Here is a 26,666-nt window from a genome sequence, read left to right on the forward strand (position 1 = left end):
GTGCAACTTCCTCATTAGCTTGCATATGCTAGATGTGACTTCTGAAACAACAACGCAAACCAACGGCGCTCTAGATAGAAACACAGGAAAGCTTTGAGTTGCGTGTGAGAGACGTTTCGCCAACAGGATGCTCCGACAGTCCTTGAGCATCCTGAAGCAGCTCGGATCTGCAGCAAAGTAAGTTCTTTTCAGTAGTCCACTGTTTCCGTAAAACTTTCACATACTCCAAATGTAGACTTTATTCGAGTCTGTTTGGGGCCGGGGCTGCAGTGTTTGACTTCTGGTTCAACGCCATGAGTCTGCTGTCAAACTTTTATTTCAAATTTTCAAGCATTGACGCAGGTTGATCTCAGAGTCAATCTGACTCACGAGCCATCCTTGAATTTTACTCAAGCATTCTGACACAACACTTCGGTTTTGTGGTAAGTGATATTGAGACATTTTGCTAATTTTCACATTTTTGCTGTCCTTTTTGCAATTTGAAATTTAAAAATATATTTTTTTTTTCCAAGTTTCATGTGAATTCTCTGCATGCTAATCTTCCATTTATCCTAATGCAAACCCGTGAAGTGCAAAAAGAAAGGCGTGGAGAATTAGTTCCTCTTGGGGAGCGATGCAAATGTCACATTTATACAAATACCATATGGACCCTTTTGTTGCGGACACAGAAAACTCCAGCTTTAGCGTACACTCAATGGTCTAGTATTGTGTTTTTAACTTAGAAAAAGAAGTCTGGGTTTTCACCTTCGTGCAAAAGCAGAACTATCGCAATGGCTGCTTACCAGTTTCCCTTTCCATTCAGGTCCGTCCAGACTCATTGAGTAAAAGGTTGAGGTTTATAAAGTCACAACAGCATAGATCTTTGGCCATCTAGATTTTAAAAACTTGCATTAGATTTTAAACTTCATAAAAAATAACAAAAAAAAAACGGCTTTGTGAAGTAAGATCAGCCTCAATCCATGATCACCGTGTTCTAATCAGGTCAGCCAAGAGTCCACACAGAGGTTGATTTACTCACAGGGACGGAGGCAGACGTCGTGATATCAGCGTAAATTTGAACCTCCTGTATTTAACTTCTGTCCAGAATTTCCTCAAGTCTCGGAGGACTTTCAGGTTAATGTGGCCAAGCCTGCTGTTTGCTAAATAGAAGCACAACTTATGTTCTCTGTAACTCACGACCAAAGAAACCGTCACGCCACACTATCTTGTGTTCAACCAATGGAAGGCCCCATATATGGACCTATATTTACATATACTAACATACATAGATAAGATAGATAAGGCACAATGAAGTGATATGCTATGAGGTTGTGGTCATCTCTGTATTTGTGATTGCCTTGGACAGGAGTGAAACCCTAAGACCTCGTGTCTTATCAGACTGAGCAGCTCCTTTACTATTTACTCAATTCATCACCACTTGGTTTCTTTGCTCTATTTATGTACATTTTCAGTGAATTAAAAGAAAAGAACAAATTTTGTTCCACATCTGCAAAGTGTTAGAGCTTGAAATTGTCATTTGTTTATTTATTTATGAGTCGAAACATAGGGAAGTAAAGGTAAGACAATGGCTGTAATAAAACCACAAAAATATTAAATGTTAATGACCCAAAACCTAATGATTCATGATAATTAAATAAAAAGCAAGAATAGATACTCAGAGTCTCAGTATTCATGTACATGGAGGATTTAAACAAAGTACTTTTCACTTGTGCACAGCATGCTGCATGTGTGTGTCTTGCACCTCCATCCCTATTCAACCTGAGCTAATAATAAACTTTTGCAACATGCATCTGCAGAGGAGCAGCCACAGTTGCATGGCATTAACTTCTCATTTTGTTCAACCCTAGTTTAACATCTAACCGTTGAGCTCCTGCTTGTTACCACTTTTTTTTTTTTTTTTTTTTTTTTGAAAAGAGCTGAAAAAGGTAGCCTTTTTTCGCTTCAGATTTTATTTGCCTTTTGTTCCACAAGGAAATCAGCTTACTACAGGTCCCTTCTACTTCTTATGTCAGTGTTTGACACTGTCTCCTTCCTTTGTTTTTTTTTTTTTGTTTGTTTTGCATATAGATCAAGTTTTATGTTTCAGTCCTTCCTCTCCCCCACCCAGATAAAACCACAGCCGCTTTCACGGCTCACCAAGCTGCTTTGTCAGTTGGGCATATGATTGATTTAAATCTCTAACTGACATGAATCAACATCAGTTTCATCATATGAACAGATTGTGAATCCAATATTGGCTTAATAAAAGGGAGGAAAAAACACTAAATTTAACATCACTATTCAGGAAGTGTAAATTTACTTCATAGGTATTTCTCACAAGCGCTCCGCCTTTGCTTGTGATCATCTTGTGATCTTAAATCCAAAAGTTGCTTGAGAAAGCAGTTATGCTTACAAGTATCAAATATTTGATTTTCATATTCTGATATTTAAAGAGATTCAGTGAATACTCGTGTTTGAGCACCATCCACTGGTGCAGGTGGGTCGAGGTGGCATTCCTCCACACCAAGGAGCAAGTTTGTTCCCCGTTTGCTGGCAGCAGTTTTCAAGACGATTTGGACTCAACTTGTTGAGTCCAACCTTGTGAGTTAAAGTGTGCTAGAGCTAAGATCATTCCAGATCACCCCTTGTTGGTCTACAGAAGACAAAACTTCAGAGACCTGCTGGTGATTTTTAGCTGCGCTGGTCTTGCAAATAAAACAGCTGGGATAGGCTCCAGCAGAACAAGCGTTATGGATAATGAATGAATGAATACTCCTTTAATTACCTCAATGTTTTACTGGGCTTTCTTTTCCTATTCTCTATCACAATATGGGGAAAACAGTTAAATATATATTTCAGTGGGTGGTTCTAATGTAATTTGGGTGAAACTGCACTGGGAATGTCAGTAATAATCTTTGAAATCTGTAATGTCAATGTGATAAATAACCAAATACATTAGTCATTGATGATAAAGATTCATTGAGATTTACTGGCATCAGAGTTACTTTAAATTCACTAACCAAGATAACGTCAATGTTCACAGGTCGCAAGATGCCACCGGGCTTCTACATGAAGACCTGGTTTTGGTGAGTAATGGTGGTTATGTAATGTCATGAGAACATTATATTCTATTTATATTATCTATTTATATTTATAATTTCCTTTTTTTGACATTATAACTGTTACGCTGCTGTAACAAAGGAATCTCCACTATGGGGATCAATAAAGTTTATCTTATAAACCTGTGGTATGTGTTGAAGTTGATTTGACAGAGAAACATTCCTGTCACGGCAAGACACAAACAATCAAAACGGTTCAATTATTAAATCCTAATTCCAGAAAACAGAAAAGGCCTAACCTCCGTGCATGTCTTCCACTGAGTGAAGGTGGAGCAGCGGGTGGAACCGACCAAGAGGGCAGCTCAGACGCTGCACAAGAAGCTGCTGGGCTGCATGCAGAGTCAGAGTGGCTTGGAGGCAGAGAAACGAATGGTATGGAGACATCCGCCGGGGAAACGTTTCAGTTACTTTCCTTATTACTTTCTGTAACAACTTGACTCCTTCTTGCCAATTTTGGGGGGGGGGGGAATAATAGTAAATGTATTTACATTTTCCAGTTTGTCTCAAGATTTATTCAAGATTTTTCTATGTAAATTTATTTTCAGTTTTAGATTATATATTCCCAATTTTTTGGTGATTTTATACATACACATATATATATTTTCTTATTCTGATTTTTTTATGTTTCTATATAAATATTTCAGAATATATATCCTGATTTTGATTTGTGTCTGTGTGTGTCCATCTCATCCTCACACATCAGAATCAAAATGAGAATTAGAATAATTTTACTGTAATTTCCAAATGTACAATATACACAGAAATTTGTCTTGGTGTTACAGCGATCTGTAACGGTACATATAAAAAGAGAAAAATAAGTGATGAGAAAAAGTGAACATGGTAATAATGTGTGTGTGTGTGTGTATGTACTGATCAGCCAGCATTTAACCCGATTATTGTCTTTATCTGAAGACTGTCAGGGATTACATATTGAAATTTCAAACAAATGTATTCAGACATAACAAAGAAATTTGGGATTACTGATCTCTCAGTGTTCAGTGAATGCATTGCTCTATTACCCAGCATAAAGTCAGTTGGCAATGGGAAGTTTTGAAGGTCTCATTGAGATCCATTTGTCTCTCCACAGAAAAAGCTCCCTCTGATGCTGCTTTCCATCAGCATGGCCGAAAGTCTAAAAGACCTTGATGGAGCATCTTCTATCAGGTGACAGGTTTGATGCTCAGCATCTATCCATCCCTCAATCCACTTTGTATCTAGACATAAATGATCATTTCAGAGGAGCCTTCCCGCTAACTCCTTTAAAGAAAAAAAACCAAATACAAACTAGAGTATGTCTTTGAGATGGGGACGTGCGTCCGCTTGCAGGAGAGTGTTGGAGATGTGCTGCTTCATGGAGAAGATGCTCGCCACTATGCTCGCCGACTTTGAGATGAAGGTGGAGAAAGAGGTCCTGGAGCCGCTCAGCAAGCTCAGCGAGGTGAGGTGCAGTCCTGCCTTCTGTTTTGTTTTTTGCTTTTCCTTCTTCACTTTCATTTTGACTGGAGCTGTACTGCATCAGATCTTTTAGCTCCAAACAGAGAGCATCAAATTCTCTGTTTTAGGAACTGAGAGAATTATTCTGCATTAATATCAATATTTTCTGCATTTGTTGTTTGGTAAGCTAAATGTATGACAAAATAGTTTCGAGGGTTTTGGGTCTGGATTTTAAAGCATGATCACATTCAGTCACTAGTTCAGCTCTACTGACATCCAGGCCAGTATCATTTATAGGTTGTCATAAATTATTAGTAAAACTCTCAACATTCAGGTATGGTGCCATTGAGGTCAACAGTACATCTTGGATAAATCACTTGGTTAATGTAGCTGACGGCAGTGAGACAAACCAGGAATGTGGGGTTTCATTTTGGTGGATCAGTAAAACAGTAAAAGTATCAAAATATGAAAAACACTATTTCACACAGGATAACAAAGGTCAAGTAGTACTAAACCAGCATCAGTTCAAGGTCAATACCCTTTATTTGCAGTCTAAATGTATTTTAAACCAGGAATTATATAATGGTTGTGCAGGTGTGATATTTGACGAGTGGTTGGATCAAGAGCGAGTTCATATCCCGACATTGCTGAGGTCCCCTTTTCATTTATCTCGTAGGACGATCTGCCTGAGATCCTGAGGAACAAGAAGCTGTTTGCAAAGCTCACTACAGACTGGATCAGTGCAAAAATCAGGTGCATCCATCACGTGTTCCATGCATTTATACTCATCTGTCTGCCGCATGACTAGACAACCCTCCTCCGCCTCCCCAGGAGCCAGACGAGCACAGGTCCTCAGACCAAGCAGGATGGGTTAAGAGAAGAAGTAGAAGAGGCCTGGAGGAAGCTGGAGAGCATCAAAGTACCTGGTTTTCCACACAGAATCGTGTTGTTACTCTGGCCGGCCTCTAACTCGATCCCTGTCTCCACAGGACCAGTATTCAGCCGATCTCTATCACTTTGCCACTAAAGAGGATGATTATGCAAATTACTTCATTCGTGTGAGTTATCGTTTCTTTTTGGAAATTTGAAAAAAGGACTCCAGCTGTATTATGCATCTTCCCACATTTTCTCTTCCCCTTAACTCCAGCTTCTGGAGCTGCAAGCTGAACACCATAAAAACTCGCATGCTTTTCTGGATAAAAACATCAGCGAGCTCAAAGAGAGTCACAATCGAAAAGGTGAATTAATTGCTGTCAAAACTGGCCCATTTCACGCCGGATTGCTCTTAGAAAAACCACATACCGTTGCTTCGAGTAAACCGTGTGATTTTGCAGGGCTGCTGGTGAGCTCCTCGAGCCAGAAGGTGTACGGGGAGCCTCTGCTCTCGCACCTCTCTGAAAGTGAGAGAGAAATCGCCGCTCCCATCGAGGAGTGTATTTACATGCTGCTGAGGACCGGCATGAGGGAGGAGGTGAGACTGCCAAATAGACCACTTGGCAAAACGAATCAAATCCACCCGCCACAATGAAGCCTCTTTTAACAAGAGTGGTTTTTGTTATTTATTCCGACCTCCCCACATGTCCAGCCATCATCGATTGCTTACATTTCCCAAATACAAAAAAAAACATGTTCTAAGTATGTGTTGCATACAATGCAGCTTTGTATGGAGATTTTCCAGTAAGTTGATGCATCATTATGTCTTGGACTTTATTATTCAATCAAATCACATTTTCAAATCAATATCCTTCTTTTTGCGTCCCCAGGTTTCATTATGTCAAATATTCAGAGCCCCATCAATGCTTCCAACTATACGATGATTAATAGCAATGCAGTCATGTATCTCATCATCGAGCATCATGCATGTGTTTCTGTGGAAACATCCCTTGATGCTCTCCTTTGAATTTCCCCGTTAATGCAAAGGGTCTGTTCAGACTGGCAGCGGCAGCTTCTGTAGTGAAGAGGCTGAAGACGTGTTTGGATCAAGGGACGGTGGATCACAGCGAGTTCAACATGGACCCTCACGCTGTGGCTGGTAAACACATGTCCACCCTCTAATATTTGCTTGATGGAGGGTTCTCCCATACACCTGGCTGCTGAGTAATTTAATTTAAATCAAGTTTTATCCTTTTTATTTCCCATTTTCCCATTTTGTTCACTCCAACATCAGCACGAGCTCAAATGTTCAGAGGAATTATCAATAAATAATTAAGTCCTCGCCTTTGTTTTGAGAGGCCGTCACTGGATCTCGAGTTGTTTTGTCAGGAGTCTTAGTCAGAAGACGAGGGAGGACCTTCTTGCCCTCTCGAAGTAGCGCAAGCTGCCCTCGAAACAAATGCCGCCCCCTGAGCCACGCACTCCAGACCGTGCGCTTTCAATTGTTAAGAAAAACCGCTGAGTATCACGAGTATTTCTCAAGGGATTTCTCTGTCCGTCATAACTACCTACTTCCTCTTATTTACTCCAAAAAACTGCAGCCTCCAGTCACGTGTAACACACGTCATCATCTGTTTTAGGACTTTGTTTCAAGACGCAAAAATATTGTTGCGATGCATATTTATCTGAATGTTTTGTGACAGGTGCTCTGAAGTGTTACCTGAGAGAACTCCCTGAACCTCTCATGACCTTTGACCTCTACAACGACTGGTTTAAAGTAGCGGGGTGTGTATAGCCCTCTGCCCGATATCACTGTGATTTCACATCTGACTTGAGTGTCATAGGTTGTTTTTTTTCCAGCGAAAAAGACTTAGAGGAGAAGCTGAAGCAGTTCAGAATCCTGCTGAAGAAACTGCCGCCAGAAAACTACAACAACCTCAGGTGTTAATATTTGCTCTTTTTGTGATATGGAAATGCCCCTGTCTTGTTGCTGTATAAATATTAATTTATATTTAAAGAGTCATCATGGTGGTATTATGTGATAATTCAATATCATAAACACACGTTTGTTTTTTTTTTTGTTATACGTGTTAAACAACGAAGGTCTCGGGACTGACTTATTGCGAGAAAATTGAGGATTTTCAAGTCTTCTTCTTCTTCTCCATCAGGTACCTTGTCCAGTTCTTGTCTCTGTTGTCGGAGCAGCAGGCCGTAAACAAGATGACGCCTAGTAACATCGCCATCGTTCTGGGGCCCAACCTGCTCTGGCCACAGGCCGAAGGGTGTGTAGTTTCATAAATTTTACTCTCAGTTGTTCAAACATTAGCTTACGTTGATTAATGAGCCAGGGAGGTTTCATTCAAGTTGTTCCCCAAGCTCGGCACTTGGAATTTATATCACCAGGCTGAACTGCTGGAGTTCTTTAGTGAACTGTCTGTGTCTTCTGTGCTCCTCCAGGGAGCACGTTCTCTTCGACATGGCGTCCGCGTCTTCCGTCCAAGTGGTCACGGTCATCGAGCCTCTCATTCAGTACAGTACAAGCCTCTTCCCCGAAGGTACAACCGCGAAACACATCAGTGTTCCCTCCGCCTCTTGAGTTTTTGTCTGGTTGCTTTCACAACACCTCGCTTTGTTTTGTTCAGCGGCGTCGTTTGAAATCCCTGACCTCTTCAGCGACGTGTCTCTCGACGTTCCTCCGATCGCAGCCAAGGAGGAAATAAGCAGAAGCGCCTCCTCCTCCTCCTCGGCCTCCTCCTGCTCCTTGCATCTCCCTCTCTTAAAGACCAATAGGTACTGAGTCACAGCGGAGTCATTGGGATAACAAGTCAACACATTCATGATTTAGATATTACAAGGTAGAGGCTGGGATACAAATTAATGGATGGATGGATTGAAGGACAGATAGGCAAACAGACAGATACCAACATCCTAAATCATGCATTTCTGATCAAGTTTCTGGTGGGTGTGCTCAGGCTGCTAGGAGTACTTCGATGAGTAGATAAAAATCATGCACTAACTCTACTCAGCAGATGGTGCTATAGATGCATTTCCAAATGCAAGTGTGCAGGTTGAAGCTTTTTGTGACAACCTAGTTCTACATCTAGATGTTCTATAGATATCTGCTGAGTGAGAGTGCACCATCCCCTGCATCAACCTGGTGTTAGTTTCCGTTCCTTGTGTTCTGTTGTTGACCGACTGTTGTATAAATTTCTCTTGTCCAATCAGCGCAACCTCCCAGGACAACGGCGTTTCCCTTTCGGTGAAGCCCGGCTCTGTGAATTGCGGCGGTGCCACCGCACAGTGTGGCCTTGCACCAAAGATGGCAGCGTCCGCCCAACCTACCGCCGCGCCACGAAGTTTGCACTGCAAATTAACAACAGACCAAACCCCGACCCCATTTCAGCAGACGACAGGATCCCATTGCTTGCCAGGTCAGTCCGGTGATCAGCATCAGGATCAGTCGGAGGCAACTCACATCTCGTCAGGACCAAAAGGGTCTTCGAACAAGCAACCGCCGTACAAACGTGAGTCCAAGCCTCCTTTTGTCCTTGGGAATCGGGTAAAAAGTTCATTTGAAATTTAGAACATTTACTCTAAGCTGAAACTTAAGCAACTGATTAGTCACAAACAAGGACCAGCTGTAGGTTTGTTGACATATTCAGCAGCACTTGAATGACCCAAAATTGTGCCCGACAGAAGCTCCCGTCACCAATCTCGATTTCTAACCGTTTCCTCTCACAGACTTTAAGAAATGTGAGATTACGCAAGGAAAAATAAATAAACTTTTCAACAACAAGGATGTTCACAGGAAACAGGAAGTATTACACCACTGATCAAAATATCAACTGCTCTGGTCATGAGTCATCTCTCACATTGTTGTACACACTTCGCCGGGGCCGAAATACTTTCCTTCATTAAGTCACCGCTTCCGGACGTTTACCGCGTTTGTTGCCACTCAACAAGTACTTTCTTACTCTTTTTACCGTCAAATCTCACCGTATTAAGTCTTAAAAAGTCTTTATATAACTTTATTATATCAAGAAAATTATCAGAAAATATTTGCAATATATCAAGTGTAAACTGGACGTGAGCACATTATTGGCGCTGTAATCTGAGGCACAGATTAAATCACCCTTATCGCTGTTGTCATCACTGTGCCGGTTTGTTTAAATTTCAGATCCGATTTAGACTCAAAATCGTTTTTATGGCAAAATAGCTATGATATTACCTTAACAAATGGCTGATCCATAGATCCATTTAAGAAAAAAAACTCTTCATGGATACTGTTAATTTCCAACATTGTGCTACATTCAGTTAAACGATGTCAAAACTTGAATGAGTCACCTTTAAGACTCAGCAAGCTATGAGAAAATATTGTGGTGCAGCGGTTTGGCGCTTCATAGCAAGAGGAGCCCTGGTTGGATTCAGACATGGGGCCTCTCTGTTGGACACTCCATGTTCTCCCCTTGTTTCTCCCCTTGTCTCCTCCGGTTTGCTCCCACAGTCCAAAAAAATGCAGTAGGTTCATTGGAGACCATAAATTGTCCGGACGAGTGAATGAGAGCGAATGGTTGTATGTCTCTATAAGGGGCTCTGTGATTGACTGGCCTCTTGCCCAATGAGAGCTGGGCTCCGCCCCCATGACCCCAAGTGCAGGATAAGCGGTAGAAATAGTGAATGAATGAATGAGTGACAGATATACGTATTAGTGTGACTTGACTTTGGCCTGGAACCTTACTGTGAGCACCAGTTTTGTAAGTTAGACTAGAAATGCCCTAAAATATATGACGATGATGAATAGCATTGACATTTATGGTGTAGCTGCGTTCGATAATTACACAGTCGCGCACTCTTGATGACATTACCGGTGTCGCCCTCCATCTTCGGAATAACACGATGGCCGTATTTGCTTCTCTGCAGCCCAGCGGTGCCTCGACAGAAAAGCCAATCGGGCGAATGAAATGGCGACGGTTGAGCCCCCCGAGCACAAAGCCCCGATACCTCCGAGGCCGCAAGCCCCCCCTCGCCCGCCGACCAACAAGGCAACAGCTTTGGCTCTGGTCAAAAGACCTGCGCCCAAAAAACCTGGAATCAAAGCTCCCGGATGCCCTCCACCGCTTCCCCCTCCCTCACTGGCTAAGGAGGTCCCCTCTTGAGAACAGTGAGAAAAAAATTACAACTGTGCCATTAATTTAATAGCAATGTACTTGTTGTAGATGTTAAACGTAACCATATTTGGTTACATTCAACCAAAACACATATTCTCTGTCACGTGTTACTTTCACCGATGAATTTTAAAAAAGAACTGCAGTTGTAATTTACATTTTTCCGGTCCATCGACTATGCACAATTGTCATTTATTTATTTTCCAATGACTGCAACCCTCTGTTTCCCAGAATACAAAGCAGGAGCAGTAAATTCAGGGAGTCTTTGTTGTTCGGGGGGGGAGAGGGAAGAGGAGTCATTCCAAACTAATTTGCATTTTATACTTCAATTGGTGGTTTTTACTCTTGCTCTTTTCATTACACGGGCAGTTTTTTAAAAGCCTCAAGTTTAGACACTCCACCCCAAACTCTGTCGGTAGGATCCGTCTAAATAAACTCATGTTCAACCTAATTAGAAGCATTTTTATTGTTGTTTTTATTACATCATTTTATATCATTGATATTGACTGCAGCGTATGGATGTGAACTGCGCTATGTACTGAAGGTGCTTGTAAGTACATAAGAATAGGAGGTCAGTTGATAGCTTCATGTACATGTGTATAAAAGAAAATTTAAATGACAGCTCTTCTATAAAAAAAACATACAGGAGTAAAGACTTCATTATCATAAAAGGTGCACAGAGTATTCATATAGTCAGCGAAATAAATGAACAATTATATGATTCTGCCTTTGGTTTCATTCAACAAACACAAGAATGACTTGTCATATTCCTCCCATTGGAATTTCTATAACTGAGATGCTAATATTTTTCATTGTCTTTTGTAGTTATTCATGATCCTGAGGTCCTTGGATTTACAATTTCCATCCCTTCGACTTTCCTGGTAGTGTATTCCTGAGAGAAAATAGTTGCAGAGATTGTTGTGACGCCAGAAGTTTGGAATAAGTTCACTTATACTTATTTGAAATCCCCACATTCTCCTCTCAAACGTCTGGAACCCAGAATGCATAAAATGAACTTCGTTGAGTAATATTGTTATATTCTCCGTGTCCATTTGACAAAAGGGTAAAAAAAAAAAAAAAAAAAAGACGGTGGATCGTTTGGGGAAAACGGAAAGCATCCAGTCTCTCATTCCATTTCGATACATTCAGCAACAGGGTTGCAGCATAATTGTATCCCTGCAGCGTCACTGCGTAGAGCGAAGGAATCCAACATTCCACGCTCCCATTTATTTTAAGACTATTGGATTTGGTTTGCAGCTTTAAAGTAACTCTTCTTCAGTCTCGTCGTACGCTCTACGGTGTAAGATGAGCGATTCGGCTGGAATTACAGAGCCCTCTTACGTCCGGTACACGTTTCCCAGCTTCCCGACTCACACTTTGATTTCATCCTCATCGTCCATATAACTGTAGGACAGTTTCTTCTTTGGCTGGCTGATCATCTCCGCGTCGGCAGCCTCCATCCTGTTGTGTCCCTTCGAGAAGCCGCTGACTCCGTAATGGCGCGCGAGCACGTTTGTAGCGCTCTGAAAACGCTCGCTCTCCATCCCCACCCCTATCCTCGCCCGTTGCGGAGACCCTCTGACCACATCCGGGGGTTTAACGGAAACCTCCGTCGCGTTCCCTTCCTCCTCGTCCCACTCGGTGCACTGAGGACTCTTCCTGCCCCCGCAGTCCTCCTTCAGCAAGGAATCTACGTACGAGATAGTGGTGGAGCCCATCTCCGATCCCTCGGTGGTCATCCCGCAGGCCGACCCCGTCTCGTCTTTCTCCCAGGTGTAGCTGTGCTCCTCCGGGTGACCGTCGATCAGGCCGAACACCTCGCTCATGAGGGACGGGCCCAGGTCGAAGTTAAAGGTGTCCAGTGAGGTGAGGGAGGGGAGGGAGTCTGAGAAGGCCGTGGTAGCGGCGGCGGCGGTGGTGCCGCTGATGGTTTGGGGGTCGGAGGTCACCATGGAGGCGGAGCAGGAGGATAAGATGGCATCGGTGGGGTCAGTCAGAGAGCCACGGTGGATGTTCGGGGAGCAGGCGGTGGGGACGGAGACGGACGGCTGCTGACGCTCGGCGCGAGACAGTCGGGGCAACGTGACGAAGCCGGACTCCAGTCCTGCGGGACAGACGGAGAAAACTGTCAGATTCGTCTCTTTTTCCCTTTTTACAACCTCATTCTTCGATTTCACTTGATTCTTACTGACCGTAAGATTGCAAACACTCCTACCACTTTCATATCACATGCATCCATGTGTATGTTTGACATCAATCCCAATATAGTTAATATTCAGCAGCAGATGTTTTCCTATTTCATTGGGTTTTCATTAAAAAAAAATAAAAAATAATAATAATCCTGCTGACTGACAAGCAGGCAGCAGCTTCACTGCTTCAGGTAATGACAAATATTTTGCACAAACAACATAAATACATCAATAGCAGAAATTCATTTGCATGGAATCTCTGACTCTTCATTCTTTAATTTGGTAGTATTTTTTTCCATATATTTTCACCTGGATCTGAAACCTTTAAGTCCATATTGAGACTCACCGGTCGTCATATTCTTCGCAGGAGTAGCGATGTCTGTGCAATATATCCAGCCGGGGGCGCTGTAAACCTTTCTCTGTGTTAGAGCAGCAAAGCCTGCAAAGAGGCCTGATTCCTTTTCCTAATGAACCATCCAAAATTCCAGTTGTATTTCATTTTAAAATCATATGGTGACAAGAGCCATAGGAACTGAATAGCACCCCTTATCAAGCGTTACATTAAAAAGGCCAAAATCCCTCTCTGTGTCTTAACAGCAGATAACCAAAGCTATAACCCAGTTTCTCTAAGCCTGGCTTAGTTTAGCCTAATTTTAGTCGATGTAAAAAAAAAAAAAAGAAGTACGGCATCCCTCGAGATTTAAACGACTGTTTTTTTAAAACATGCAAAGTGTGTAAAGACACCTTAGGTGAGGTTTCACAGGTATGTCCGGTCTTAAAAATGACATTCTGTAGCACTTCGTAACTCACATTCCAAGTCAGAGTGGTGCTGTTACGCTCCAAGATACAAGTAGAGTTCTTTGAACATTAAAATGACAAGTTGATTGATTTCCTTTTTTTTTTTTTTTAATGATCGCCTGCGTTCACAAGACCAAAAGAATGGCATTCGCCAAACACGCCGCCATAAGGAAGTTTCTCCATCAGGTGGACCTGTGCTTCTGCTTCCTGCTTGCGAGGTTGATTTACGATTCACACCCCTGCATCGGCTCGGTGCGAACCCTTTTGGGAAGCCGGGGCGGATGGTGCGGGGGCGTTTAAGACCCGCAGCGGTCGCGCAACTGACACACTAACTTGGCTGTTTCGGACGTTCTCCGGCCGGGAGTCGCTTTGGACGAATTTTAAAGATGGCAACACGATCGCAAATCAGTGAATTCCAGACAGGGTTGGAGTTTGAAGTCGGAGGAGTATTTGAAGGGCCCAACTTCGCACACCAGGTGTTGGTAGTTCAATTTCACAAGAGCTAAACCTACAGCGATGGTACGAATGACTCTTAAGACTCTTCATATGGTGTTTTGGTGTTCTATCAGATATGAAGAATCCTGGAATATCTTATAGTGGCTGATCCCCATGCTGACACCTTGGTTGCCTCCCCTCCTCGTGTTTGGAACATTAGCATTTGTGTTTGTATATAAATTAGGGGTGGCGTTGCGCGTCGGAACCGAACATTCCTGGCTCGATTTTCCGGCTCCTCCTAGTGTGTCCGAGTGTTTTTGAGCAAGACGCAGAACTGCTTCCCTGGCGCTGCTAGATGGCAGCCAACCGCTCATGGTTCATCCATGATAGGCTAAATATAGAGAAGGGACTTCCAACAACAGATCAATGAAGTATAATAAAAAAAAAAAAATTAAAAAAAAAGTGAAACATAAAAGAGTCCAAGTAGTCCCATCTGAGAAAGAAAAAAATTAGAAACGCTAGGTGAGATGTTCACGACGTACCAAGAGGGTGCGCAAGGCTGCAGAAGTGTTACAAAACAAGGCACGCTAACTTGCACGGGCAAGTTATCCAAGAAAAGATACAAGTCTCCTTCCTGAATATATTATTCTAAATGTTCCTTTCAACATACGACGCCAAGGTAAACAAAGACGCCTGGCGATGCAGCGCAGTGGCGCTATGAGCGTTTCACATCCTTTCAGATGTGCACGCCGATACGCACACTGGCGGTCCCAGGGGTGGAAGGGAGTTGGGGGGGGGGGGGGGGTTCCAGACATGAGCCATGAGTCTGGTGTTAATGCGGGTCATTCAAACAGCCTGTCTGACAGCTTGTTGTCAGTTCTGTCTGGATCTGTGCGCGTTATCAGCGCGAGAGCTGCTGATTAGGAGTCAAGGTGATTCATAAAGACATCTGGGGCAAATCTATCCAAAATCGCCGGGTACAAAGCTGATGGATGAGGTTTAAATGCCTCTCCGCGGCGCTGCCAAATTTCTGCAGTTTCCAGTTAACTCATTTGACCTTTACCCGCGTGCCTCACTGTGTTTGGCAACGTTGACTTTGAATGTAGAGGAAGATATATATCCTTAATCTTTGCGAGCATGTGAGGATTTGATGATGTGCTTTGCTAAATCCTCGAACAACAAAAGTATTTGAAATGACATCATGTCTGGAAAGTTCCAGCAAAGACAGATCAGCATTTTTTTTTCTCAGCCATCCAAAATAATGATGTTTGATTGAGTGACTATTCTATTTTTTGCTGAAGGCAGCCCCTCTTTGAGGACTCAATCCAGAACAGTACAATTAACAGACACAGCAATTAGCTGACATTGATTTTCCCCTCGACTTTTCAATACAAGTTGTCGCGGAAGAGTAAAGATTATACTCGAAATATTCATTATCTATAGCGCTTATCCTGCGCTCAGGGTCCAGGGGCGGAGCGTGACCTTGCTGCCGTCGGGCGAGAGGCAGGGTTCGTCCTGGACCGGTCGCTGGTCGATCACAGCGGCACTTTGGAGGCGTCTCCAATGAAGCTAACGCATGTTTTCAGACTTCCGGATGAAGCTGGAGAACCCGGAGGGAGTTTGCCTCCTCGCTGTGAGGGAAATCTATTCGAATACTCCGTCAAAGTGATAGTTCCCCCTATATTTGCTTGTAACTTGGATTAACGCTGCCACGAGACGCTTAAAGGCAAGGCGATATTGGATAACCACTGCATTTGCGCAGCTTTGTGAGGTCTTCTTCGTTTTGCCAAAAGTCCCTGGCATGCATATCTTTCCACAACATGTCTTTCGAGCCAACCATGATTGGCGACGATTCCCCCGCTCCTCCTGTTGCATCTCTCCCAAAAGCAGTGCAACGTTAACAGGATTTTATTTCTAATGTTTGCCCGCGACATCCGAAAATGTCCCGTTTTAATGCGTAAGACGTGTCTCGAGTCCGACTCCCGTACATTTGTTTCCCCAATCATTTTAAGCCGGTGGTGTGATTTCACATCTGGCAACAGCGAAGGGAGTCATTTAAATGAAACATCCCGCAAAAACGGTTGATTCTTAAATTATATTCAAAAAAAGTTCCCAGTGAGCGTTCCATGGGAAGATGTACCCATACTCACCGTAAGAGCTTTTCTTCTCCTCTGGCGAGTTTTGAGTACTTGGAAAAAGCACTTTGGTGGTGGGTGTTCCATTATGCATGTCCACATCCAGCCTTGGCAAGGAGACGGCGTTCTTGATGATGGGAGAAATGGCCGGAGGCGGCGGTGACAGTTCCTTGGACGCTTCTCTGGGTCGGTTGTCCGAGCTCCTCCTGATTTGTCGGAGGGTCCTGGAGAAGAACGCTCCCAGCTTGTTGTCGGGGGTGGAGATGGAATCGGTTTCCCCGTTGCTCCCGTTGGCCGTCCCGCCGTGGTTGCTGAGGAAGGAGGTATCCCCGAACACGTCGCCGCCGCGGCCGACGTGCATGGTGTGGCGAAAGTCGCCCAGGGGCGGGCTGATCATGTCCACCGTGAGGTCAGCCTTGAAACGGCGTTTGCTGTGGGAGTGCGACACCAGACCTTTGAGGCCCGAGAGCTTTTCCTGAAGATTCATGGCCACGAAAAGGTGACTGACTTGATATTTAATGAATTAAAAAAAAAAAAGAAAAAAAAATCACTCGCTTCCTTATCCTGCTGGATAGAGATACCGAGCGAGTTCAACTTTTGCACCTCTGGGAATTCTGTCGGCGACAGTCCAGCAATCCAAAGTTTAAAAATAGCTCTCAAACGTTATTCCGAGCGCCGAGCTTGTAATTTTATGCGGCAGAAAACGCAAGGGTTCCGCAGCGAACAGTTCACTAAAGTATTATCTATGTTTATCATGTGCAAGTCGAATCGGGTCCCGTTCCCTGCAGGCCGCCGCTATGCATAGCTGGCCGAACTCAGCAGGCATAAATGGAGAGGAACACTATGCAGTCGCGTTCCGGGAAGCGGCCGGGCCAGTTGGAGCGTCGTCAAGTCGCCTGGTTTCCCCCTCTTGCTTCGGGCTTCGCCTGTGTCGACATCAGTTCAGAAATAGGTTCCAGTCCAGCTGCAAATGGCTCTGCGGCCGCACAATGGAACCATCTACGGAGAATAAAAACAGGGGGAAAAAAAACATCTATCTTTAAAACGCAGGCCGGGGACGTATGAAAAACGGCAGGGAATTTGAAAGAGGTGAATGACAGCAGTTTATTCTGCGGTCGATGAGAAGCTCGGAGAATCTGAAAACTGTATTTAGCCGAAAAGCGAAGGGCTCTGTCTTTCCTCGGGTTTTTAGGATTTCACGTTCTGAATTTAGGTGGATCCGGAACCACCTAAAATGTACACCGCGGCCGCTTTTCGATGCGACGAGTCTGCCTCTCATCCGTTAGAATGGGGGGGACTGGAAGGGAATTCCTGCGTCATTAAATCCCGCTTTGTCCGGCGTGAGGGTTACTCAGAGTTCATTTCACATCTCGCCGAAAAGATTCCCCCGACTCCGAAAAAAGAAGAGATCGCCGTTTGTTTATAAACATGCAAAGTATGCAGAGGGAGATACGACAGGATCATAAACACATCCTGATAAGAGCATCGCTGCCGAGCTGCTGGTGTGTGAGAGGACCCGGACGAAAAACAGGCTTTGTTTTCAGAGAAGCCAGAATAATGAGGGAAATGTGATTATTCTTGCCTTTCCTAAAAAGTCTGCAGATTAAATAAACATTCATCAAGTTTCCCCCCCCCCGTGCAAAATTCACAACCGTCACCCTCGATACTAAAATCCAAATATGTTGGCCAACTATTTTTTTTGGCATCTTGTGTTTTTTTTTTTCCAGCTGTCATAAGTTACTCAGGTAAATACGAAGCTAATAACCGATGAATAGTCAAAAACTAGATGACTGCTGGATGTCACTAGCGTTCATTTATTTTCTACAGCACCGATCAAATTAATTGATAAAACTCCACAAAAATTATTTGCGAATCAAACAAGCAAAAAAAAAAAAAAAAAAAAAAAATTAAAATCATTTATCCTCTCCAGTATATCTAATTTTGGAATTCCTTCCAAGGGGGCCTTGTCCGACACTTTGGGAATCCCCGGGACAAAAGCACCGAGGAATGTTTGGCTGCTAGTTTACATGGAAACACAGGTAACCGGATCCATGTGGGCGTAAAAAAAATCAAAAAAAATCGTGAGAGACGGTTCAACTTGCATTTCTACAACAATCAAAATAAATGACTGTAGTAGATTATAACGTGAGTAACAGTGATTCATGGCAAGCCTTGGGACTGGATCAATTCCACCCACTGCTGATCTCAGCAAAGATGAACTGCAGGAACGATAACAAATTGGCAGTGCGTGTGGATCCAAGTCACCGTGTGCTTTTGTAATTTATGCGTGTTTTGTGATTTATGTCATCTGCTGCTACAAGGCTGCAATTTCCCCCCGCGGGGAGTAAAACACAATTTCTATCCGTCTGACTTTTCCGACGCTTAACTCAGACAAAAATCACCGCGGCGTCCGGAGTAGTAGCTTTATTAGAGCTGGAAAATTGAGACGGAGGTTTGCGATTCGGGCTCGTCTTTTTCTACCGTTCGCCTCGCGTCCCATTTCCCCATGTAGTCTATTTATACCCGAAAAATTAACTTTACTATGCTTCATTTGCCACAAATTTATTTATTACAAGAAGTTTCTCCGAGATGGACTACTTCCTGCGGAGCATGAATCTACTCGTGCAAAAACAAACGGTTTGCAGCAAGTTTGTTTTTCCTTTCTTTTTTTTTTTTTTTTTTTTTGCAGCTTATATTCACAGCTGAACTTGCCTTAATAAGCTCTGTAATATAAGCTCGCATCACCTCTGCCTGTTTTCCTAACAAAATATCTCCCAGAATGTCGCTTTCACGATTATTAATACGTAACTATATTTGAGCTTGTCCGATAACTTTGCTGTCTTTCGCTGCTCTCTGAGCCCCATGTTGAAATCTGCAATAAACTGAATGAAAACTAGAGTTTCCTCGCCTTACTCGCTGCCAGCGGAGTAATGGATATCTTATTCTAAAATATTTTGATAGCATAAGGCAGCTCTGACAAGGCCCTCTGGTTCTCTTTAAAAGCTTTCCACTGCAGAAACTAAACGTCGGCAGGCCTCCCACGCATGCACGGCCCCGTCTGCTTTCATTAATGACTTGCTAAGGTTCACGAGATGGGGATTGCGTCAGGTCCAAGGCAGTCCTTGTAATTTGCAGCTGACCACAGTCCCAGGCCCTCCACTCCACTCCGCTTCCCCCCCTGGCTGGCTTTTTTTTTTTTTTTTTTTTTTCTCTTTCTAAGAGGGGGCATCTGGGAGCGGAGATGAGGGAAACACACCGCATACCAGCTTCGAGCAGAGCCGTGTCACGGCTCACAAAGGTCCGCCGCCGGGGAGCGGTATACCGAGGCGCGATGTCAAACGGGAGCCCGCTGGGACCCGGCGCATGTTCCCATGAACCTCGCCGAAGCGACGGGGCGCCTCAGAGGTTAAAACAACAACATCTGCCCGCAGAAACAAAAGCAAGGAAGAACATTTGTCTCGCTATATCAAGGCTAAACAAGAAAAAGCTTAGTCTAATTGATAACCCCCAGGATTACAGCAACACACATGGGGCCATTAATTACTCCAACTGTGTGCTTACAGAAAGCTCTGATGTATTGTCTCTGTCTGTAATCCTCTTAAATACCTTTGACCGCAGCTCAGAGGAAGTTACTCCCTCGGAGTCCTAATAGGCATTTGGAAATTCACCGAAATAAACCGCGGTTCTGTTTTTTTGGAGCGCACGCAGAAAACCGGTGCGAACGGGACACGGGCGGTCGCCGGCTTGAAAAAAATTTAGAATAAAATCAATTGAATGCGATAATCCCCCCCCCCCCCGCCTCCGAGTTTGGAAAAGAATCATCCGGACTCAACGGGCGACTTCAACGTACCATGGATTATTTCCTAATCCTTTATGTCCGCCGCCCCCCCCCTTCCCCTACCCCCCCCCCGTTGGACACTTGTCTCGGGGCGAAGGCCCGCTCAGTCCAGCTCGGGACGGCTGCACCGGGGGATCGGTCGGACCAACTCCTGTCACGGAGGGAAGAAGAACGGAAACTCAGTGCAAAGGAAATGTTTGAAAACAAACAAATCGATGAGAAGCGACGATATGGACCGATATGGGCGCGAGAGTGGGGTGATGGAAGGACATCGGCAGGAGGAAGACGAAGGCGGGATAAGGAGGCTCGGGAACGGTTCCCGATGACTTCATCGAATCAAAAAGAAATGGCGTAAAGTAACTCTTCATGTGAGATTCTGCAGTAAAAGTAAAAATTTTAAGGTTGGGAGACTTTTCTGTAACATTAAAGTGATGTATGTTTACCCGCCATACATAATTCCAAATCCTTATGAGAGACAGTACAAAGATCAGCCTCAAATAAACTTGATTTATTTTATTTTCCACTCCGCTGTTGAGCAACGTTCGGATACGACACAATTTATCCGGCTTTTAACTGTACTGCTTCCAAATTCCCTCACTTTTGTCCCGGACAGATGCAGGAAATGGGTTCTTCTTCTTTTGTCTTCTGCCACTGCAAAGTTTATTGCAACCGATCCTGCGAATTAGATCATGGTTTGACTCCGGAGCAAGTAGTACAACAATAATGATGTCATTACACAACCAAACACCACACACACACAGACACACACACACACGTTCACGCACGCACTGGGAGAAACCTCAAGCTCTATACCGAGCTTAGCATTAGAAACAGGGGACGTCTGCATGCTACTGTTATTATCATTAGCACGTTGACGTTAGCATTTAGCACGAGAGTCTCAAAGATACTCCACGCCCAATTGCGTTGGTTTTGTTTGTTGGAAGCTTGATGCTTTTTTTTTTTGTTTTTGCCAGTTTTGGAGGGAGACGGCGCTTATTTAAACCACTGTATGGCATTTTAAACAAAAACATATTGAGCGGGCCTGCCTTCACCGTAGCTTTATAGTGACTTTATTTGGGCAAGTTGCTCTTCGTGGGGATTTCAGAGCGTTCATACATCACAAATAAAATATTTCCATGTCACTACATAGTGCTAGTTTGAGGTGGCTTTGCTGGATATAAATCAAACTAACCGCATTCTAATAGAAGCCGTGTGTGTTTATATCCGTGTGTGTGTGTGTGTGCGCGAAACACATTCCTGAACGTACCGTCGGCCATCGAGCCTTTTCTCTCGATCGCAGCCTTTCTTCCTGACCTACTGTACGAGCCGATTGAATCCATCTATCTCTTTCTTCTCCTCTCTTTCTCTCTTCTCTCACCCCTAATCTTCTGAAACGGTCGCTCGAATCATTTTCCAACCCTTTTCATTCATCCCTCACCCTCTTCCTCCTTTGCTTTCAGCCCCTTTTCCTGTTTTTCCTACGACTCTTTCCATCCGTTTCCCCCCCTCCTCTCCTTTTCTTCATCAGCGCTCCGCTTCTAACGTCTTGACCGAAGAAGGTCGGCTGCAAAAAAAAAACGGGTCTCGAACTTAAACAGCTGCTTTTAAGATAATTTAAACACTAAATCGTTGCCTCTGTTATGGGTTCACGGAGAAAAATAAGCGCCGAACTTCACCGAAGACCCCCCCCCCCCCCCCCCCCCCGCACACACACACACACACACACACCCTCCCATGTCCTTCAGTCGCTGACTTCACTACCCAGGTGAACAAACATACAAGATAAGGCCGCATTTTTTCAGACTCACCCTTTGACTTTCAATTAGGTTTCTATTTTCACCATCCATGTTCAGCCCCGATCCAAACAAAACACGGCTACATTTCCTCCTCAGCCCGAGAAAACATTTTCATGCTCCGGCAAATATCCATACGCTGAGCCTCTGCGCTTCCTGCATCTGCTCTTCGTTGCCGTGTTCTTTCTGTTTAGATCTTTTCCGAGCTCATAAACTTGTTGCTTTTCTTCTCGCTTTCCTCTCACACACACACACCGTATCGCTCCCTCTCTTTCCCTTTTCCATTTTGATATTTTCCATAGACCGGGTCCATAAAGGGCCCGATTCACCCCTCCTTCTTGAAATTGGCTGGAGGAGAACGTTCCGCTCTTCATGGGTGGTTTCGGTCAAGTAATCCGCAGGCGTTGGTATGACAACATGACAGGTGAACGCTCGGCCGGGAGCCGTCTAGCTTGACGAAACCCGCCAAGAGACGTGAGGGTTCAGTGAAGCACGCGAGGAGAGCTAACAGTCAGGAGGGGATCGGTCCTTGAATGGCCCGGGGGCCACATGAACCGGCGCTTTCCCCATTTTTGGGGACCTTTCTGTCGCACCAACGCCGACCAAGTCGCTCCTGGCGCCTTACAAGGCGAGGGCAGTGGGCGCCACCCGGCTGGAAGACGAAGTCATCGGGCGAAAAACGGACAAAAAGCACCGGGCGAGTGCCGGGAAGGGACTCGGTCGCATTCCTTGACCCTCAACTCCGGCCTTCGTGTATTGGTTGTCGCTCAGTACAATGATCTGCGTTCAAAGCTGCTGAACACCGTAGTCACACCGAATGTTTTACTGTTAACTGAATCTTTCTACGTCTTCTTTGAACGGTAAAATATTTCTGTAAGCGTTTAAACCACTGGAGCGCCGTTTGACGCCACATCTCGACCATTGTCGACGCCCACGAGTGAATTTCCTTTTATGGCCGTCGTCCACGCAAATCAAAACAAACAACGCGTGCAGACTTTCCGGCGAGAATCTACCTTTCTTTTATGCGTGTCCATAACTAATCTACATTTCCTTTTCTTTCAACTGTGACTCAATAAACACAGTATTTTCTGTAACACAAACTCTTCTAACACAATGGCTAAATTATGGGAGAAAAAGTGAAAACCTAGGAATGAAAATGACAAACTATGGTAATTTTACGCATGCTTTGATTGTTCATGATGGAATATTCTTGGCTATCTTTATTTCATTGAAGCTATGTAAGATTTCCAAGTAGAGTCCAATATCAGGCCCTTAGTTAACATCAGCTTTGTCAATTGAGTTTTTTCTTCTCATTTGTACAAACATTAACTTGATTAATTAGCTCAAATTTCATCATAACTTATTTTATCAAACCGTAATTGATCATTTCATCGTCTGAACTTTCTGGCAAAAACCTTTTCATCATTTCCTGTAATAGATAAGAAATAGATTCTTCCAATTCCAATCCTTTTATATGCCAAAATCTCGCAAAGACATAAAATTGCAAAATTGCAATTGCAAAATGTTTCCCAGTCAATCAATAATGCTGCAATCTATTTCTACGTTCTTGCAGATTCACCTTCTTCCACTGTGTTCGTAAATGTGACGGGTTTAAAAGTCGCGGTTTACTCTTTTCGATTAGAAGAATGTAAATGTTGGTAGTTTTTCACGCGGTTTTGTCATCTGTGACACAACATTTGTGGCTTCTTTGTTAGGAAAGGCAAAAAAAGGTGTGATGACATTTGCTTTTTTTCACATCAAAACAAAAAAAGATTCTTTGCAAAACTGAAAAATTGCAAAAAAAAAAAAAAAAAAAAAAAAGATTTAGTTGCCGCCATACTATAAATAGCTTGCCGAGGAGTTCGGCGTTGAACGTGGGTCAGTCCACGGCTCCCGGGATGATCGGGCTACGGTGGTGCGGTCCTTCTACTTAAACTACGCGGCTTAGAATTGCTGAGAATGCGAGCTGAATCCTCACCTGGAGCTTTTCCCTTCTCCGCCATCGGTCTGCACGATACTACAAAGATAAATCTGGCAATTTCCAGACCTCACTCCACAGGCCGTATCACCTCCTGACTCGTGGGAAACTGGGTCAACCCCCACGGGTGTTTCGGGATAGACTCGTGTCCCAAATGGAACCCGACCGATCGCCTCTCGAGCGACATCTACCGATTCGAACTCGGCGATACGGATTCAGACGATTCTGAGCGGACGTAGTTGCACGACAAAGCCGTAAACCGACGGTCTAGCGTCTCGAAAACGATAGCGTAAACCTTCGACGTCAAAGTTGTCAAGCGCGTGACCTCCGACCATTTGGTGTCGACAAGGCGGCGGCGGCTTTCTCCACGTGACCACGTGTCGCGAAGGAAGAAAAACGCACGGAGGGGAACCCGGCGGTGTGAAAGCAAATACAGCATCCCGATCCAAAGTTCGCACCTCGGCAAGTGACCCTCTTTCTGGTTGATTGCGTCAATGACGCCCAAAGGTCACGGAGAGTAACCGTCGGAGGAATGTAGAACCGGGGTAAAGAAGCGGGGTAGAGGCGAACCGCGGGGGGGGGGGGGCACGCTCGCGCAATCAATCCAATGCTTTTAGAAGTGCGATGAGCGTAAATCAAACGAGGACACGTTTGAATCATGCACGTATGAATCATGTGTCGTCGGGCTTAAATTTTGTTTTTTTCGGGAAACACCCATTCGGTCGATGACGAAAAGGACGTAGAAAGAACGGTCGCTCCCAGCCCGTCGACGAGTCTTGTCTATTGGATTGTGCGTTTGTATCACTGTGGCTGGCGGGTTTATCATTGATTGCATTTGTTTGCTCATTGGCTTTTGTTGGCTTGCTCGCTCTCCGATCTTTTTGTGTGTGTGTGTGTGTGTGTGTGTGTGGTATTTCACATGGTGGCCTCCCTCGTGGCATGCTGGCGGGTTGATGGGGTCAGAAGGCCGCCCCCCCCCCCCCCACACCCTGTTCAAACACTTCAAGGCCACCGACTTCAACTTGTCCCTCGCGATCCGCTCGCATTTCGGTCACTTTAGTGACATGTATGAAAATTGATGGGTTATGTCACGTAACTTTGGTAATTACAAGGCAGGGTGATAAAAATCAAAGCGATGACCGGGGTTTATTCTGACCACGGTTGCAGCCCGGGAATCCTAATGATATACTGCCGCTACCCGTCGCAGCTCGCGGATTATAAATATGTTGCCCGACAGATTGGATTTCAGGCTCTGAGAAAAGACTCTGACACAAACCGAAACGGGGACCATTAGCACCCCCGGGTCCGATAACGGGAAGACTTTAACTTTGTCAACATTTTAGCACGTCGAAATGTTATCACCTTATCACAAAGAAAACTACCTCACCCTGTCAGCAGGAGGATTCCATGCAAAGTGCTTACTATTAAAATCAGTCTTCATCATCATTGATAAGAGATCATTAATAATGCACAAATATTAAAAGGCAATGTATTTTTACTTCTCTGCTAAAAGAGCTGCTAATTTTATAATCACGGGCAAGGGCATTCAAATTAAATATTTTACCTCTTGTTGAATACAGGAAATAACATCATTGCATATATAATACACACACACACATATATATATATATTTATATATATTTATATATACATAATTGTAAGTATTTTCCCGCTATGAAACTAACACATAATTAAACGTATCACTGGATAGAGCATGTACGCGCACACGCTCCTGAAAAAAAGACTGAAATTGGGGGTTTAATCCCCCATTCAATTTTCCAGTGACTCCTCTCATAGTCTGACTCGTCTAATCTAATCCGGAGATGAGATTATTAGATTATTAAAGTTATTATAAAGCGGACTGATCACTCACCCGGAGAAAAGTGCGATTCGAAGAGAGACTTTTTTTTTTTTTTTTTTTTTTTTCTGATCTTTCCAGCAGGAGCGGAGCGGCGGGGAGCTGGCGGAGGCGGTGGCGCCGGACTGAGCCGCTCGGTGCGCCTGGTGCGCGGAGCGGCGCCGCGCGGAGGGACGGGGAGCGGGGCGGGGCGGGGCCCGCACAAATACCAATGAAAGGAAGGCAAGGGGGGGGGTGGGGGGTTGCGGGTCCCACGCACAACCAAGCAAACGCCTAATTGATGTATATCTCTCTCTTTTCTGCAACTTGCCAAATTGGACTTGTGGACACATTTGCAAACTAGATGGCGCTCTCAGGTATTTTCCCTTTTTTGCGGATAAAGGCCGGATAAAGGTTTCGCAGTCGCAGACTTGAAATTGAACGTCGAAAGAAATCTTGAAAGTCTCTTGCTCCTGTTCTGCTTTTCCTTTGGGCTTTTCCCTTCAGGGGTTTCCACAATGAATCACCCCCTTTCCATCTAACCCATATCCTCCTCTTTCACACCAACTAACTTCTTTCCTCTCTCTCTACGTCCATAAATCTTCTCGTCGGTCTTCCTCTAGACCTCCAATTCCAGCATCTCTACATCTACATGACCCAAACATCTCAGTCTGGCATCTCTGACCTTCTCTCCAAACATCTAAAATGTGCAGTCCCTCTGATGGACTCATTCCTGATCCTATCCATCCTGGTCTCTCCCAAAGAGAACCTCAACATCTTCATCTCTGCAACCTCCAGCTCTGCCTCCTGTCTTTTCATCGGTGTCACTGTTTCCAGCTGATCTCGCCGCTGTGCGTCATCTTGGTCCTTAAATGCAAGGTGGTAATCTTAGTTTTAAAGCGGTCTTTTCCCACGTTGGGTATTTTCGATCATTCGGTCTTTACGATGCTGTATCACAACCAATAGGTGAGCTCCAACAAAATCGGAAAAAGGAAACGTGGTAGACAAACAATCACCGGAGAGTTTTCGGCGATAGGAATGGTATTTCTTTGCGGTATGGAGGAACGGTAACGGCGAAGGACGTCTTGATCGA

At 44.3% G+C, this 26,666-nt stretch overlaps 2 protein-coding genes across 3 annotated transcripts; one reads left to right on the plus strand and one right to left on the minus strand.

Annotated features, from left to right (window-relative positions):
* sh3bp1 (SH3-domain binding protein 1) lies at positions 1-11,289 on the plus strand. Its single transcript, XM_086140740.1, has 18 exons — positions 1-177; positions 3,023-3,065; positions 3,366-3,470; positions 4,186-4,262; positions 4,425-4,536; positions 5,209-5,285; positions 5,364-5,451; positions 5,522-5,590; positions 5,680-5,770; positions 5,867-6,003; positions 6,453-6,564; positions 7,109-7,190; positions 7,266-7,346; positions 7,574-7,687; positions 7,863-7,960; positions 8,048-8,195; positions 8,631-8,929; positions 10,326-11,289. The coding sequence occupies exons 1-18, from the start codon at positions 128-130 to the stop codon at positions 10,559-10,561; spliced, it is 2,019 nt and encodes a 672-aa protein (XP_085996866.1). The 5' UTR covers positions 1-127; the 3' UTR covers positions 10,562-11,289.
* On the minus strand, positions 11,021-25,732 carry cdc42ep1a (CDC42 effector protein (Rho GTPase binding) 1a). Of its 2 annotated transcripts, none has more exons than XM_086140741.1 (3): positions 25,610-25,732; positions 16,143-17,126; positions 11,021-12,674 (listed from the first exon to the last, which is right to left on the minus strand). In XM_086140741.1, exons 2-3 carry the CDS (start codon positions 16,612-16,614, stop codon positions 11,941-11,943), a joined length of 1,206 nt encoding a protein of 401 aa, XP_085996867.1. In that variant the 5' UTR covers positions 16,615-17,126; positions 25,610-25,732; the 3' UTR covers positions 11,021-11,940. The 2 variants fall into 2 exon arrangements, with proteins under 2 accessions (XP_085996867.1, XP_085996868.1); XM_086140742.1 differs by lacking the exon at positions 25,610-25,732 and adding an exon at positions 21,774-22,142.
* Between the last annotated feature and the right edge of the window lie 934 nt (positions 25,733-26,666).

This window comes from Fistularia commersonii, chromosome 33 (assembly GCF_037954325.1).
Source record: "Fistularia commersonii isolate RoL2024-O1a breed Wild chromosome 33, RoL_Fcom_v1.0, whole genome shotgun sequence".
Classification (NCBI taxonomy): Eukaryota; Metazoa; Chordata; class Actinopteri; order Syngnathiformes; family Fistulariidae; genus Fistularia; species Fistularia commersonii.